At 49.6% G+C, this 15,364-nt stretch overlaps 1 protein-coding gene across 1 annotated transcript in view; it reads left to right on the forward strand.

Annotated features, from left to right (window-relative positions):
- Nucleotides 1-412: 412 nt before the first annotated feature.
- The window catches only part of LOC119976080 (guanylate-binding protein 1-like), a 45,233-nt gene continuing 30,281 nt past the window's right edge, over nucleotides 413-15,364 (forward strand). The window contains exons 1-3 of the mRNA XM_038816229.1: nucleotides 413-508; nucleotides 2,324-2,525; nucleotides 11,886-12,013. Coding sequence (XP_038672157.1) covers nucleotides 2,333-2,525; nucleotides 11,886-12,013 — 321 coding nt within the window. The 5' untranslated portion in view covers nucleotides 413-508; nucleotides 2,324-2,332. The remainder of the gene's footprint in view (nucleotides 509-2,323; nucleotides 2,526-11,885; nucleotides 12,014-15,364) is intronic.

Raw genomic sequence — 15,364 nt, forward strand, 5'->3', positions numbered from 1 at the left:
GGATAGGATGGGTATAGAGGGATACGGCACAAGGAAGTGCTGAGGGTTTTGGCCAAGGTTGGTATCATGACCGGTACAGACTTGGAGGGCCCTTTTGGAGGGGGGGGGGGGGGGAGAAAATCACGGGGGGGCAGGGCGGCGTGTCGTGAGTCGCCCGGCCCTCCCACGATTCTCCCACCCGGCGTGGGGAGCGGAGAATCGCGCCCAGTGTTCCCGCTGAGGTCTGACCACTGTTTTGTTCGGTATAGTCGCTGCCAATTCCAAGTTAGTCTGTTATTTCCCTCTGGGAACTGACCCCAGCTGCTACAACTGGATTGCACTCTGCTGGTGACTTGCAAAACTGGCATTTCTTTTTTACTTTGCACAGACTGACAGGCTGCCGGCAAATCTCCTTTCAGTTACGTTCTGAATACATTTCACGACTTCCTGCTTCCTCAAACAGTGGGAAGCAGTCAGTTGCCTGCTGACAATCGGATTGAGAGCTCCTTTCTCCAACTGTAGCAGTGAGGTAGTGTATGGATTTAATAAGGGGGATGATCTGTTCAGGCTGTTAGTGATGTTTATCGCCATGCATAAAGACAGGATATTAACTGGGACAATGGAAATTAGTTCCACTTACTGGAGAATATATTACTGCTTCAGACATCGGGCGGAATTCTCCGCAAGGCCCGATGGCGTTGGAGGCCGCTCCTTGCCCCCTATTCTCCCCCCACCGCCCCCCGGGGGGGGGGGGGGGGGCAAGGAGGACCGTGCCGTGAAAGACTGATTACTGTCTGGGACTGAGACTTTGTGGGGACAATGCAGAATGCTTCGCTTCAGACAAGATGCAGATTACAGTGGGTAGAGTTTGAGAAAGCAGCAATTGAAGGTGTGGGGGTTTGATAAATATCTTGGTGACAGTGGCGTGGGATAATGATGGAGATGGACAAGTGAGAGGGAAATATTTAGCATTGGTAAGGATTTGATCTTTGAAGCTGAGAGCAGAGGGTCCTATGATTCTGTTAATTGGGGATTGATCCATTGAAACATACCCTGGAGAATAAGGCTTTCCTGGTTTGGCTGAGATTAGTTGGCTCCATACTGAGTGGAGATTGACACTGGGACCTTTCTGTTCTGATTTCTCTGCCTTGCACTGTCTCATAGAATTTACAGTGCTCAGGTCTGCTGACGATACGACCATAGTGGGCCGGATCTCGAATCACGACGAGTCCGAATACAGGAGGGAGATAGAGAACCTAGTGGGGTGGTGTAACGACAACAATCTCTCCCTCAATGCCAGCAAAATTAAAGAGCTGGTCATTGACTTCAGGAAGCAAAGTACTGTACACACCCCTGTCTGCCTCAACGGGGCCGAGGTGGAGATGGTGAGCAGTTTCAAAATCCTAGGGGTGCACATCACCCAAAATCTGTCCTGGTCCACCCACGTCGACGCTACCACCAAGAAAGCACAACAGCGCCTCTACTTCCTCAGGAAACTAAGGAAATTCGGCATGTCCACATTAACTCTCACCAACTTTTACAGATGCACTATAGAAAGCATCCTATCGGGCTGCATCACAGCCTGGTATGGCAACTGCTCGGCCCAGGACCGCAAGGAACTTCAGAGAGTCGTGAACACCGCCCAGTCCATCACACGAACCTGCCTCCCATCCATTGACTCCATCGACACCTCCCGCTGCGGGGGAAAGCGGGCAGCATAATCAAGGATCCCTCCCACCCGGCTTACTCACTCTTCCAACTTCTTCCATTGGGCAGGAGATACAGAAGTCTGAGAACACGCACAAACAGACTCAAAAACAGCTTCTTCCCTGCTGTCACCAGACTCCTAAATGACCCTCTTATGGACTGACCTCATTAACACTACACCCTGTATGCTTCATCTGATGCCAATGCTTATGTAGTTACATTGTATATCTTGTGTTGCCCTATTATGTATTTTCTTTTATTCCCTTTTCTTCCCATATACCTAATGATCTGTTGAGCTGCTCGCAGAAAAATACTTTTCACTGTACCTCGGTACACGTTACCATAAACAAATCCAATCCAATCCTAGGAGGCCATTCAACCCATTGAGTCTGCACCGGCCCTTGGAAAGAGCACCCTACTTAAGCCCACGTCTCCACCCTTTACCCGTAGCCCAGTAACCCCACCTAACTTATTTCTTTGGACATGAAGGGCAATTTATCATCTAACCTGCGTATCTTTGGGAGGAAACCGGAGCACCCGGAGGAAACCCACGCAGGCAGCTGTTTATAAATACCTTTCTCGGTCGATGTGGACAGTGCGTGATGCCAGTTAACTGCTGCATTTTTAATGATTTCAGGCTGTTAAAATGAATGCTGATACCTACATGCCGAGTCCCATGTGCCTGATTGAGAACACGCAGCACGGCAAACTGGTGATCAATGAGGAAGCGTTGCGACTTCTCTCCAATATTAAGGAGACGGTGGTGGTTGTATCTGTCGTGGGATTTTACAGGACGGGGAAATCTTACCTGCTGAACCGATTGGCAGGGAAGACTCAAGGTGAGATTCATGAGCTGTTACTTAATGAGCTTCTGGTGACGATCTGAGGGACGACTGATGTGAGGGAGACTCCGCAGTGAGCTAGCGAACTAGCGAACTATATTGTTGACTTCTATATTTTGATGTGAACCACCAGCTGTTTCTTCTATTGATCGACTGACCACACAACTGGTGTATTAGTTCAAAGACAGTTTATTAATAACACAAGACTTATTACTATATGCAATAATACACGCGACTACACACTAAACTGGTCCTAATAACTAAGATGGTCTTTACTTAACTTCGGGGTGACCGGCTCTGTGCGGGTAGATAAGGCCTTTATCTGTGTCCAGGTAGGTCGGTTGGAAGTCTTCAGGTTCGTCTCAGCTGGGATCGTCCTTCAGGTAGCCATCGCGGGTCCTTGAACTTGGCTCATTGATATGCTCCAGTTGGTCACACACAGGCTGGTCCAAAAGAGGTCGATCCCTAGTGTGCAGGGCGGTCATATCTCCAGATCCAATAGATCGATAGGGTTTCGATCACCCTCATTGATCCTGACCAATTAGGGGGTGGCTTTACCTCAGTGGCTGGGCGGGTCCTAGCTACCATTGTCCCAGGCACGTAGGCTGTTCCAAATAAGGGAAAGGGGCGCCGGTTAGTCTGCTACTGTTGTAACTCCTTGATTCAAACTCTATTGTCCTGGGGGAAAATGGTGATTGACTCTTAATGGAGACAAGTTTCAGTCAGGTCTGGCTTCTTTGCTCAATACACAGAGGCTGTGTACCTGTCTGTGGCCAAGCTGACCACAATTCCCATGGTCCTTTGCAGGTGGCCATTTTAGATGGCGACATCATTAACCTTGGATATTCAGTCTTGATGGGCAAAATGATCCCACAGGGACATGGTCAGGCCGTTGACCAATCAGGTTTAGTTACAGCGTCTGAAATTGATCAGCTCCTATTGTAGCAGCAGAATTGTAACAGTCCGACGTTTCGGCTTTGCTGGGATTCCTGTCATTTTGGTGGGAGAGACGTTTGCAGCATTACTGGGGAATCTGGTCCACTGACAGTTGTTATATTACAGGAATGTAATATATGCATTATTCATTTGCCTTGCCGAGTTGTATTTAACTTGATGATAAACAGTCAAAGTCTTCCATTTGATGACAAATTATTTATTGAGTAACAAAACAATATACTTGTGAGCTCTTTCACTTTAATACTTTGACTAGTAATAGAATGAACTACGATTAGATTAAATTAACAATTAATATAATACACTAGACTCTGAGCTGGCCACTTCTATCCTCTGCACACACACACTGACACTAAGAAAGAGCGGGAAACTCCTTGTATAGATCCTGTTAGCGTTGCCACCTAGTAATCGTCTCACTGTACTGACTGCACATTAACTAATCACGTATTAACATATACAGAGATCACTGCAACAGTTTGAGATGAATTGTGTTAATTTTGGAGCATCTTTTCACAATGTTGTCAGGTGAGAGTACCTTTAAGAAATGGGTATTTAAGAAATGTACCTTTAAGAAATTGGGTGTTTATCAGTGATGTCAGAGTGTGGGTGGAGCTGGTCTGTCTGTCCGCTTTTTACTTTCGTTTTAGGCTGTTTGCTGCAGGGTGTGTTTTAGTTTTGTTTTCAGAGCTGGATAGCTGCAGTCACAGCCAGAAGGGGTATGAATCTCTCTCAGTAATCTAAAGACTGTAACTCGATCCTTTGGTGATTTAAAATTAATAACAGCTCTCAGTAGTGACTTTAACCTGATGTACTTCTGTAAAAAGTTTTAAAAAAAAAGTCTTATGGCTGTTTAAAGGACAGCTTAAGGATTACTTAGTGTTGCATTCTTTGGGGGTTGTATTTGAATTAATGGTTGCTAAGATGTTCACTGCATGTTTTAAAAAGGTTAACTTGAGTTCATAGAATAAACATTGTTTTGCTTTAAAAAAATACTTTTCCATTTCTGCTGTACCCACACTTGTAGAGTGGGCCGTGTGCTCCCCATACCACAATCTAGTAAAAGTTGTGGGTCAGGTGAACTCCATGATACACTTTGGGGTTCTCTAAACCCCGGCCCATAACGATGCAAAGCTTGATCCACCCAATGATGTGGCCTGGTGGTAATGTCGCTGGATTGGTAACCCTAACTGGATTGGTCATGCTAGTGGTCAAGGGGCACGGGTTCAAATCCCACTGCAGGAGCTCAGTTAATAGAATATGGAATTCAGTAAGGGTGACCATGAAACCATGATCGCTGCTGTAATAACCACAGAGATGATTCATTATGGGGATGCAAGCATTACTGGCAGGTCTGGCATCGGTTGTAGCTCAGTGGTTGGCTAGGCCACTTCAGAGAGTAGTCAAGAAGCATAGGCGCGAGGGACATGGAGGTAAGATTTTTATAAAGTTCTGTTTTGCAATGTGGCAAGGTCAGAACAGGTTCGCTAATGTCCTATAGGGAAGGAAATCTGCCGCCCTCACCCTGTCTGGCCTGCTTCAGACCCACAGCAATCTAGTTCACTCTTAACTGCTGAAATGGCTGAGTGGGACTCTTAGTTCAAGGGCTTAGTGGCCACAGAGGCATCCAAAACAAGAGGCGTAAAGAAATGTATCTGATTGCGAAGTAATCTACACACACAGCACATTCCAGATCCCAGCCTGGCCTACCCATCTGGGCCGGTTTTGATGCTCGACCCCATTTGCTCGGAGGATGGGACCCCGCCACAGCGGGGGAGCTTGTATTCTACGGGGATCAAGGGGAGGATAATTGGTCTGTCCCTGTAGGTCTCTTGTGGGTTTTCACAAAGGGCAGTTAGGGATGGACATCAAATGCAGGCCTTGCCAGCGATGTCCACATCCCACAAGAGAATGGAAAGAAAACAGACCTCTATGTGACTCCAGCCACTCGCCAATGTAGCTCCTTCTTAAATAATCTCCGAAGTGGCCCAGCCAGGTGACCAGCGGTGCCCACATCCCCATGGTGACCGGTCTCCGTGGTTCCTTCACTTGCTCCTCTCGCATCCTCTGTTACTGGGCAGCTGCTTCCCCCCTCCAGCCTCTCGTTCCCCTGCTTCTCTACTGTCGACTCCAGTCTCGAGAGTCTCACTGGGATCATCATTACTGCTTCCCCCCCCCCCCCCCCCCCCCCCCCCCCTCAGCCGCTGCACTCAGTGACCTTTCACCCTCGATGGTTCCAACCTCCAATCTCAACTCACCCTGTCTTCTCTCCTCTTCTCCTCCACATAAACTACAACCCAGACTAACGGCCGAGCTCATGACGTCTTTCTCCCCGTTTTAAGAGCGTCGGGATGCTTTGCTATCTTAAGTGCAAACGGGGGATGTTGTGCTTGGCGAATTACGAAAGCCACTCAGATTAAAGCCTCCTTTCTTTTGCTGAGATATTTGAAATAAAAAGCACGTGGGCTGCACTGGTGCCTCACCACCAGCTTCCCAAGGGAGGTTAGGGTTGAGCAATAAATATTGGCCTGACGAGCAACACACACACCCAATAAATGAATAAAATAAAATCATTAACTCACCCGGGAACAGAACATTCACCCAAACAATGAACCTGTCGTGTAAAGAGACACCTCATCTGATTTTCCCCACACTGTACTAAAAGGTTAAATACTAACACATTAACCAATTCATTACCGTTCATGTACAAAGGAATTATACTCTAGCAGATAGCCATGTGATTCTTGTAATGTATACAGGAATTCTACCCCCCCCCCCCCCCCCCCCCCCCCCCCGGTTGCTGCTGCTACTGACCTTTTGTTTTTGCCGTTCTGCCAGGAGATCGAGGAATGGTTGCCATCTCCTGAAAAACGCCTGCATTGACCCCCTTAGGGCAAATTTCACCCTCTCCAATTTAATAAACCCCGCCATATCGTCGACCCAGGCCTCCACGCTTGGGGGCCTCGCATCCTTCCACTGAAGAAGAATCCTCCGCCGGGCTACCAGGGACGCAAAGGCCAGAATACCGGCCTCTTTCACCTTCTGCACTCCCGGCTCTACTGCAACCCCAAATATTGCGAGTCTCCAGCCTGGATTGACCCTGGATCCTACCACCCTCGATACCGTCCTTGCCACCCCCTTCCAAAATTCCCCCAGCGCCGGGCATGCCCAGAACATGTGGACATGGTTTGCTGGGCTCCCTGAGCACCTAATACACCTGTCCTCGGTCCCAAAAAACCGGCTCATCCTCGTCCCGGTCATATGAGCCCTATGCAGCACCTTAAACTGTATGAGGCTAAGCCTCGCACAAGAAGAGGAGGAGTTCACCCTTTCTAGGGCATCCTCCCACGTCCCCTCCTCAATCTCCTCACCCAGCTCCTCCTCCCATTTACCTTTCAGCTCCTCCACCGAGGCCTCGTCTACCTCCTGCATCACCTGGTACACTTCCGAGATCCTCCCCTCTCCAACCCATACCCCCAAGAGCACCCTGTCCTGAACCCCATGCGGCGGCAGCAGGGGGAACCCCGCCACCTGCCGCCTAACAAACGCCCTTACTTGCATGTACCTAAAGGTGTTCCCCGGGGGGGAGCCTGAACTTCCCTTCCAGCTCACCCAGGCTCGCAAACTTCCCGTCAACAAACAGGTCCCTCAGCCTCCTGACACCTGCCCTGTGCCAACTCAGGAACCCGCCATCAATTCTCCCCAGAACAAACCGGTGGTTCCCCCGTATCGGGGACCCCATCGAGGCCCCCACCTCCCCCCTGTGCCGCCTCCATTGCCCCCAAGTCTTGAGGGTAGCTGCCACCACCGGGCTCGTGGTATACCTCGTTGGAGGGAGCGGCAGCGGCGCCGATACCAGCGCCTCCAGGCTCGTGCCCACACAGGATGCCATCTCCATCCTCTTCCATGCTGCCCCCTCCCCGTCCATTACCCACTTACGCACCATCGCTGCGTTGGCAGCCCAATAATGCCCACAGAGATTGGGCAACGCCAGCCCCCCCCACATCCCTGCCCCGCTTCAAGAACACCCGTCTCACCCTTGGAGTCCCGTGTGCCAGAATAGAATTTTAACAGCACAGAATGAGGCCCTTCAGCCCATTGCGTCTGTGATGACCATCAAGCACCTATTTACTCTAATCCCGCTTTCCAGCACTTTGTCCGTAGCCTTGTCTGCTCTTCAAATGCTTATCTACATGCTCCTGAAATGTGAGGGTTCCTGCTATAATGGGCCAGGATTAGAGAGCCCCAAAGTGTATCATGGAGCTCACCTGACCCACAACTTTTAATAGATTGTGGTATGGGGAGCACACGGGTCTACTTTACAGGTGTGATGTAAAGAGTTAAAGTACTTTTAAATTAAAACAATGTTTATTTATGAAACCAGTTAACACTTTATAAACCCACAGTAAACATCTTAACGACTATCAACACCAATAAATCCCCCAAAGAATACAGTACTCTGTAAGTAACTCTTAATCTTTCCTTGCAACATCCACAAGACAAAAAAAAGGAAATCTTTTGCAGAAAGACATCAGGTTTAACTTCTCTACTGAGACATCCCCACATGAGCTGCAGTTAATCTGTTGCCTGTAGAGAGAGATCCTTACAGCTCCTTGCTTTGCCTGTAGCTATCCAGCTCTTAACAACTAAACTAAAACACACCCTGTAGCAGACAGCCCAAAGCGAAAGTAAAAAGCTGACAGACAGCCCAGCTCCACCCACACTCTGACATCACTGCAGTAATAAACACCCATTTCTTAAAGGTACACCCACTGCAGCTATTCTATAAAAACAACCATTTCTTAAAGGTACACCCACTGCAGCTATTCTATAAAAACATCCATTTCTTAAAGGTACTCTCACATGACACTACCTCTACCACCCTTTTAGGCAGTGAGTTCCAGATTCCCGCCACCCTCTGGGTGGAAACATTTTTCTACTAATCCCCTCTAAATCTCCTGCCCCTGACCTTAAATCAATGCCCCCCTGGTTATTGACTCCTGGGCTAAGGGGAAAAGTTCCTCCCTATCCACTCTATCGATGTTCCTCATTTTTGTCCACCTCAATCAGGTCCCCCCTCAGCCTTCTCTGCTCCAAGGAAAACAACCCCGGCCTAACCAGCCTCTCTTCACAGCTGGAACGCTCCAGCCCAGGGCACCATCCTGGGGAATCTCCTCCGCACCCTCTCCAGTCCAATCACATCCTTCCTATAGTGTGGCGACGAGGACTGAACACAGTACTCTAGCTGTGGCCTAACCAGTGTTTTGTACAGCATCATAACCTTCCTGCTCTTATATTCTATACCTCGGCTAATAAAGGCAAGTATCCCATTTGCCTTCTGAGCCACCTTATCTACCTATCCTGCTGCCTTCAAGGATCTATGGGCATGAACCCCAAGCCCCTCTGGCCCTCTATGCTTTCTAGGGTCCTATCGTTCATTGTAAAGTCCCGTACCTTGTTAGTGCTCCCAAAATGCCTTACCTCACACTTTTCACTGTTAAATCCCATTTTCCATTGTTCTGCCCATCTGGCCTATATCGTCTATATCGTGCTGTAATCCGCCTCACTATTTACCACACCAGCAATTTTTGTGTCATCTGCAACTCATACCCCCTACATTCCCGTCCAGATCATTACTGTACACTACACACAGCAAAGGATCCAGCTCCGATCACTACAGAACACCACTAGACACAGGCTTACAGTTACCTTCAACCATCATAATAATAATCGTTATTGTCACAAGTAGGCTGACATTAACACTGCAATGAAGTTACTGTGAAAAAAGCCCCTAGTCGCCACATTCCGGCGCCTGTTCGGGTCACAGAGGGAGAATTCAGAATGTCCAATTCGTCTAACAAGCACGTCTTTCGGGACTTGTGGGAGGAAACCGGAGCACCCGGAGGAAATCCACGCAGACACGGGGAGAACGTGCAGACTCCACACAGACAGTGACCCAAGCCGGGAACTGTCCAATTTGCCAAATTGCCCCTGGGTCCCATAGGATCTTCCCTCTTGACCAGTCTCCCAGGCAACACCTTGTCCGAAGCCTGACTGACGTCCATGTAGACAACATCAACTGCACTGCCTTAATCTACCCAGTCACCTCCTTGAAAAGTTCAATCAAATTTGTTCGACATGATCTCCCTTTGACAAAACCATGCTGACTCTCCTTGATTAACCCTTGCCTCTCCAAGTGGAGATTAATTCTGTCCCTCAGAATTTGTTCCGATAGTTTCCCTAACGCTAAGGTTAGATGCTCTGGTTTGACGTTATGTGGATTTTCGCTACTTCCCTTTTTGAATACCACATTAGCTGTCCTCCAGTCCTCTGGCACGTCTGCAATGGCCAGAGAAGATTTGAAAATAATTGTCAGAGCCTCTACAATCCCCTCCTTGCTTCCCACAGCAACCTGAGATACATGTCTTCTGGGCCTGGGGATTTATCCACTTTTAAGCACGCTAAAAACATTAATACCTCCTCCCTCTCTATATTAATTTGTTCAAATACATCACAGCCCCCTTCCCTGATTTCCATACCTAAATCGTCTTTCTCCATAGTGAATGCATATTCAAAGTACCAAGTTAAAACCTTACAGACGTCTTCTGGCTCCACGTTGGTCCCGAATGGGCCCTCCTCATTCCTGGGCGGCAGCGCAGTGGTTAGCACTGTTGCTTCACAGCGCCAGTGATCTGGGTTCGATTCCCGGCTTGGGTCACCGTCTGTGCGGAGTCTGCACGTTCTCCCCGTGCCTGCGTGGGTTTCCTCTACCCGTCAACCGTTCGGTGACATCCCCGATTCCGGCATCAGGGAGGCAACGCACCATCCTGGAGCCACGGAATCATATCATAGAATTTACAGTGCAGAAGGAGGCCATTTGGCCCTTGGAAAGAGCACCCTACCCAAGCCCACACCTGCACCCTATCCCCACACTTCCACCCTATCCCTGTAACCCAACCCCAACTTTTTGGACACTAAGGGGCAATTTATCGTGGCCAATCCACCTAACCCGCACACCTTTGGACTGTGGGAGGAAACCGGAGCACCCGGAGGAAACCCGGGTCCGTCTGCGGCCGCAGAAACATCTGTCTGCACCCCTCACTATCGAGTCTCCTGCCACTATTGCTCCTTCACTCTTTCTGCCCCCCCCCCCCCGCCTTACGCAGCTGAACCACCCACAGTGCCGTGAACTTGGACCTGACGGGACTCTCAGACGAATGGTTCGTTTTCCAACACAGGAAAACAGATCTTGGGTGAGATGCGCTCTGAGGCTTTTCTGACGACCTGCTTGCCTCCCTTCTTCTCTCTGGTGGTCACCCATTCCCTCTCTGACTGCACTTCTTAATCTGCCACGTCTAAAAACGTGATTTCCATGTAACTCCCAGCCTCACGGATGTACCTCAGAGCCTCCAATCGATGCTCAAGCTCCGAAACCCGCAGCTCAAGTTGGTCAAACCGGTGGCACTTCCCGCACACGTGGTCATCCTGACTGCCCGAAGTGTTTATGGGTTCCCACATGCTGCAGGTGGTGCAACACACAGGACTGAGCTCCCACCATAACTTTATTAAAAGACTCTTACCTTAAATTCATGCCCAGTAGAAACGTATTTATGTTTTTTTTTGACAAAGCTAGAACTCTTACCTTAATGTAGCTTTGGGGTAGAGAAAACAGTTTACCTACTACCCACCGAGTGTGTCGGGAGTGCTCTGCGCAGTCTCGCTGCTCCCTTCCGCTGCTCAGTCCCGCTGCTCTCTCACAGGTCATCTCCAATCAATAGCTCATATCATCTATCTTCCTCAATCGCTCAGATATGGGCCGGTTTAGCTCACTGGGCTAAATCGCTGGCTTTTAAAGCAGACCAAGCAGGCCAGCAGCACGGTTCGATTCCCGTACCAGCCCCCCCCCCGGACAGGCGCCGGAATGTGGCGACTAGGGGCTTTTCACAGTAACTTCATTGAAGCCTACTCGTGACAATAAGCGATTTTCATTTTCATTTCATTTCATGTCACCGTTTCAGAACCATTCTCTTCAGACAATGGTACAATTCACCTCAGTCTGTTTGCAAATCCGCTTCACGAATATCTCTTATTCACGGACACCATGGTCACTTTAACACTATCCCCCCCCACCTCAACCACCACCCACCTTCTTTCTCCCCCAACCCCTTCCGTGATGCTGTGATAATAAATAAATACTGGATGGATGAGGGGCCTGAATGTGGTGCAACAATATTTATTGAATGTGCAGGTGTGGAGAACAGCAACTTTGCCGCGCAGTGAGATGTGTGTCTGGTCTTCAGCAGGTAAGGATGTTGTTCCTGGATGTACAGGGTCATTGACTCCAAATGGTCGAGCGTTTCCACAACCGGTTCATGAATCTTTATGATTGTAACTGTGCTTCTCCAGGTTTCTCGCTGGGATCCACTGTCCAATCCCACACCAAGGGAATCTGGATGTGGTGTAGGCCACACCCAAAGAAGAATGATCATTGCCTGGTGCTCCTGGACACAGAGGGGCTGGGGGACATCGAGAAAGTAAGCAGATTTCAACATTTCCATTTAAAACCTATTAACTGGTAAAGAAAGCGATGTGATCAGTAACTATGGAAACACATCCACCCGAAACAGGGGTCAGTCTCGGCTCCGTGGGGAACACTCCAGACATTGAATCACAAAGTCACGTGTTCCAGAACCTTCTGGACAGAATCAAGGCTGAGACTGCAGTACTGAGGGAGTGCCGCACTGTCAGTGGGTCAGTACTGAGGGAGTGCCGCACTGTCAGAGGGTCAGTACTGAGGGAGTGCCGCACTGTCAGAGGGTCAGTACTGAGGGAGTGCCGCACTGTCAGAGGGTCAGTACTGAGGGAGTGCTGCACTGTCAGAGGGTCAGTACTGAGGGAGTGCCGCACTGTCAGTGGGTCAGTACTGAGGGAGTGCTGCACTGTTAGAGGGTCAGTTCTGAGGGAGTGCCGCACTGTCAGAGGGTCAGTACTGAGGGAATGCTGCACTGTCAGAGGGTCAGTACTGAGGGTGTGCTGCACAGTCAGAGGGTCAGTACTGAGGGAGCACTGCACTGTCAGAGGGTCAGTACTGAGGGAATGCTGCACTGTCAGAGGGTCAGTACTGAGGGAGTGCTGCACTGTCAGAGGGTCAGCACTGAGGGAGTGCTGCACTGTCAGAGGGTCAGTACTGAGGGAGTGCTGCACTGTCAGAGGGTCAGTACTGAGGGAGCGCTGCACTGTCAGTGGGTCAGTACTGAGGGAGTGCTGCACTGTTAGAGGGTCAGTTCTGAGGGAGTGCCGCACTGTCAGAGGGTCAGTACTGAGGGAGCACTGCACTGTCAGAGGGTCAGTACTGAGGGAATGCTGCACTGTCAGAGGGTCAGTACTGAGGGTGTGCTGCACAGTCAGAGGGTCAGTACTGAGGGAGCACTGCACTGTCAGGGGGTCAGTACTGAGGGAGTGCCGCACTGTCAGTGGGTCAGTACTGAGGGAGTGCTGCACTGTTAGAGGGTCAGTTCTGAGGGAGTGCCGCACTGTCAGAGGGTCAGTACTGAGGGAGCACTGCACTGTCAGAGGGTCAGTACTGAGGGAATGCTGCACTGTCAGAGGGTCAGTACTGAGGGTGTGCTGCACAGTCAGAGGGTCAGTACTGAGGGAGCACTGCACTGTCAGAGGGTCAGTACTGAGGGAATGCTGCACTGTCAGAGGGTCAGTACTGAGGGAGTGCTGCACTGTCAGAGGGTCAGCACTGAGGGAGTGCTGCACTGTCAGAGGGTCAGTACTGAGGGAGTGCTGCACTGTCAGAGGGTCAGTACTGAGGGAGCGCTGCACTGTCAGTGGGTCAGTACTGAGGGAGTGCTGCACTGTTAGAGGGTCAGTACTGAGGGAGTGCTGCACTGTCAGAGGGTCAGTACTGAGGGAGTGCCGCACTGTCAGAGGGTCAGTACTGAGGGAGTGCCGCACTGTCAGAGGGTCAGTACTGAGGGAGTGCCGCATTGTCAGAGGGTCAGTACTGAGGGAGTGCTGCACTGTCAGAGGGTCAGCACTGAGGGAGTGCTGCACTGTCAGAGGGTCAGTACTGAGGGAGTGCTGCACTGTCAGAGGGTCAGTACTGAGGGAGCGCTGCACTGTCAGTGGGTCAGTACTGAGGGAGTGCTGCACTGTTAGAGGGTCAGTTCTGAGGGAGTGCCGCACTGTCAGAGGGTCAGTACTGAGGGAGCACTGCACTGTCAGAGGGTCAGTACTGAGGGAATGCTGCACTGTCAGAGGGTCAGTACTGAGGGTGTGCTGCACAGTCAGAGGGTCAGTACTGAGGGAGCACTGCACTGTCAGAGGGTCAGTACTGAGGGAGTGCTGCACTGTCAGAGGGTCAGTACTGAGGGAGTGCTGCACTGTCAGAGGGTCAGTACTGAGGGAGTGCTGCACTGTCAGAGGGTCAGTACTGAGGGAGTGCTGCACTGTCAGAGGGTCAGTACTGAGGGAGTGCCGCACTGTCAGAGGGTCAGTACTGAGGGAGTGCCGCACTGTCAGAGGGTCAGTACTGAGGGAGTGCCGCACTGCCAGAGGGTCAGTACTGAGGGAGTGCCGCACTGTCAGAGGATCAGTACTGAGGGAGAGCCACACTGTCAGAGGGTCAGTACTGAGGGAGCGCTGCACTGTCAGAGGATCAGTACTGAGGGAGTGCCGCACTGTCAGAGGGTCAGTACTGAGGGAGCGCTGCACTGTCAGAGGATCAGTACTGAGGGAGAGCCGCACTGTCAGAGGGTCAGTACTGAGGGAGCGCTGCACTGTCAGAGGGTCAGTACTGAGGGAGAGCCGCACTGTCAGAGGGTCAGTACTGAGGGAGTGCTGCACTGTCAGAGGGTCAGTACTGAGGGAGTGCCGCACTGTCAGAGGGTCAGTACTGAGGGGGTGCTGTACTGTCAGGGGGATGGGACAATTGGGCGCGGCCGTTTTGGCGCCATGGGACAATTGGGCACAGCCAATTTGGCGTGGCCGTTTGGGCGCAGACGACAGAAATTCTTTTAGTTTTTGTGGCTAGTAACTTGTTGCAAATTGTTGCAAGTAAATTTAAAAACCTTAAATTAGTTCATTTAGTTTAGTTCATTTGGTGATTATGAGCAAGGCTCCTCAAGTACTCAAATTTTCAAATTTAAGAACACTTTCATGTATTCTTTTATCTTTATTGTAAATTAAAAACCTTAAATTAGTTCATTTAGTTAAAAACCTTAAATTAGTTCATTTAGTTAAAAACTAAAGTTAAAAAACCTTTAGTTTAGTTCATTTGGTAATTATGTGCAAGGCTCCTCAAGTACTCGATAGCATCCATGTTTTCAAATTTAAGAACAGTTTCATGTATTCTTTTATCTGCATCTCTATACTTTTTTACTTTTTGTGGCGGTTCATGGCCGGCTAGTAACCTTTCATAATATGCATCTCTACCTTTCTGTACTTTACGCAGGCCATCAATTAGTTTCCATATGGTGGGATGATGCATGCCAAGTTCATATTTCAATCGACGGTGGGCTGCTTCCGCATTATTGTTTGTGCGGTCTTCCCCGTTTAATGTTCTCTGATAAAAGTTCCAAATCTCAGGGCGAAATAAAGGTGTTCGTCTACCATTTCCTCGTCTGTTCAGGCGACCAACATATGTATCTTCAAACCAGTTGAGTAAATCTTGAAGTTCTTGCGGCAGTTGGGTCGCTAAAGCATCCAGATATTCATCGATTTTGTTCAAAGGTACAAAGGCAATGGCAATAATCATTTTAGCTTTTAACGCGAAATCTGGATCAGTGTTATACAAACTACGGAACCCCATACTAGCTAGATGTTTTAGCATATTTTGAGCATAAAGAGCATAAACCGTAGGAGTAACTCCTCCGTGT

The sequence above is a fragment of the Scyliorhinus canicula genome, chromosome 13 (genome assembly GCF_902713615.1).
Source record: "Scyliorhinus canicula chromosome 13, sScyCan1.1, whole genome shotgun sequence".
Lineage (NCBI taxonomy): Eukaryota > Metazoa > Chordata > Chondrichthyes > Carcharhiniformes > Scyliorhinidae > Scyliorhinus > Scyliorhinus canicula.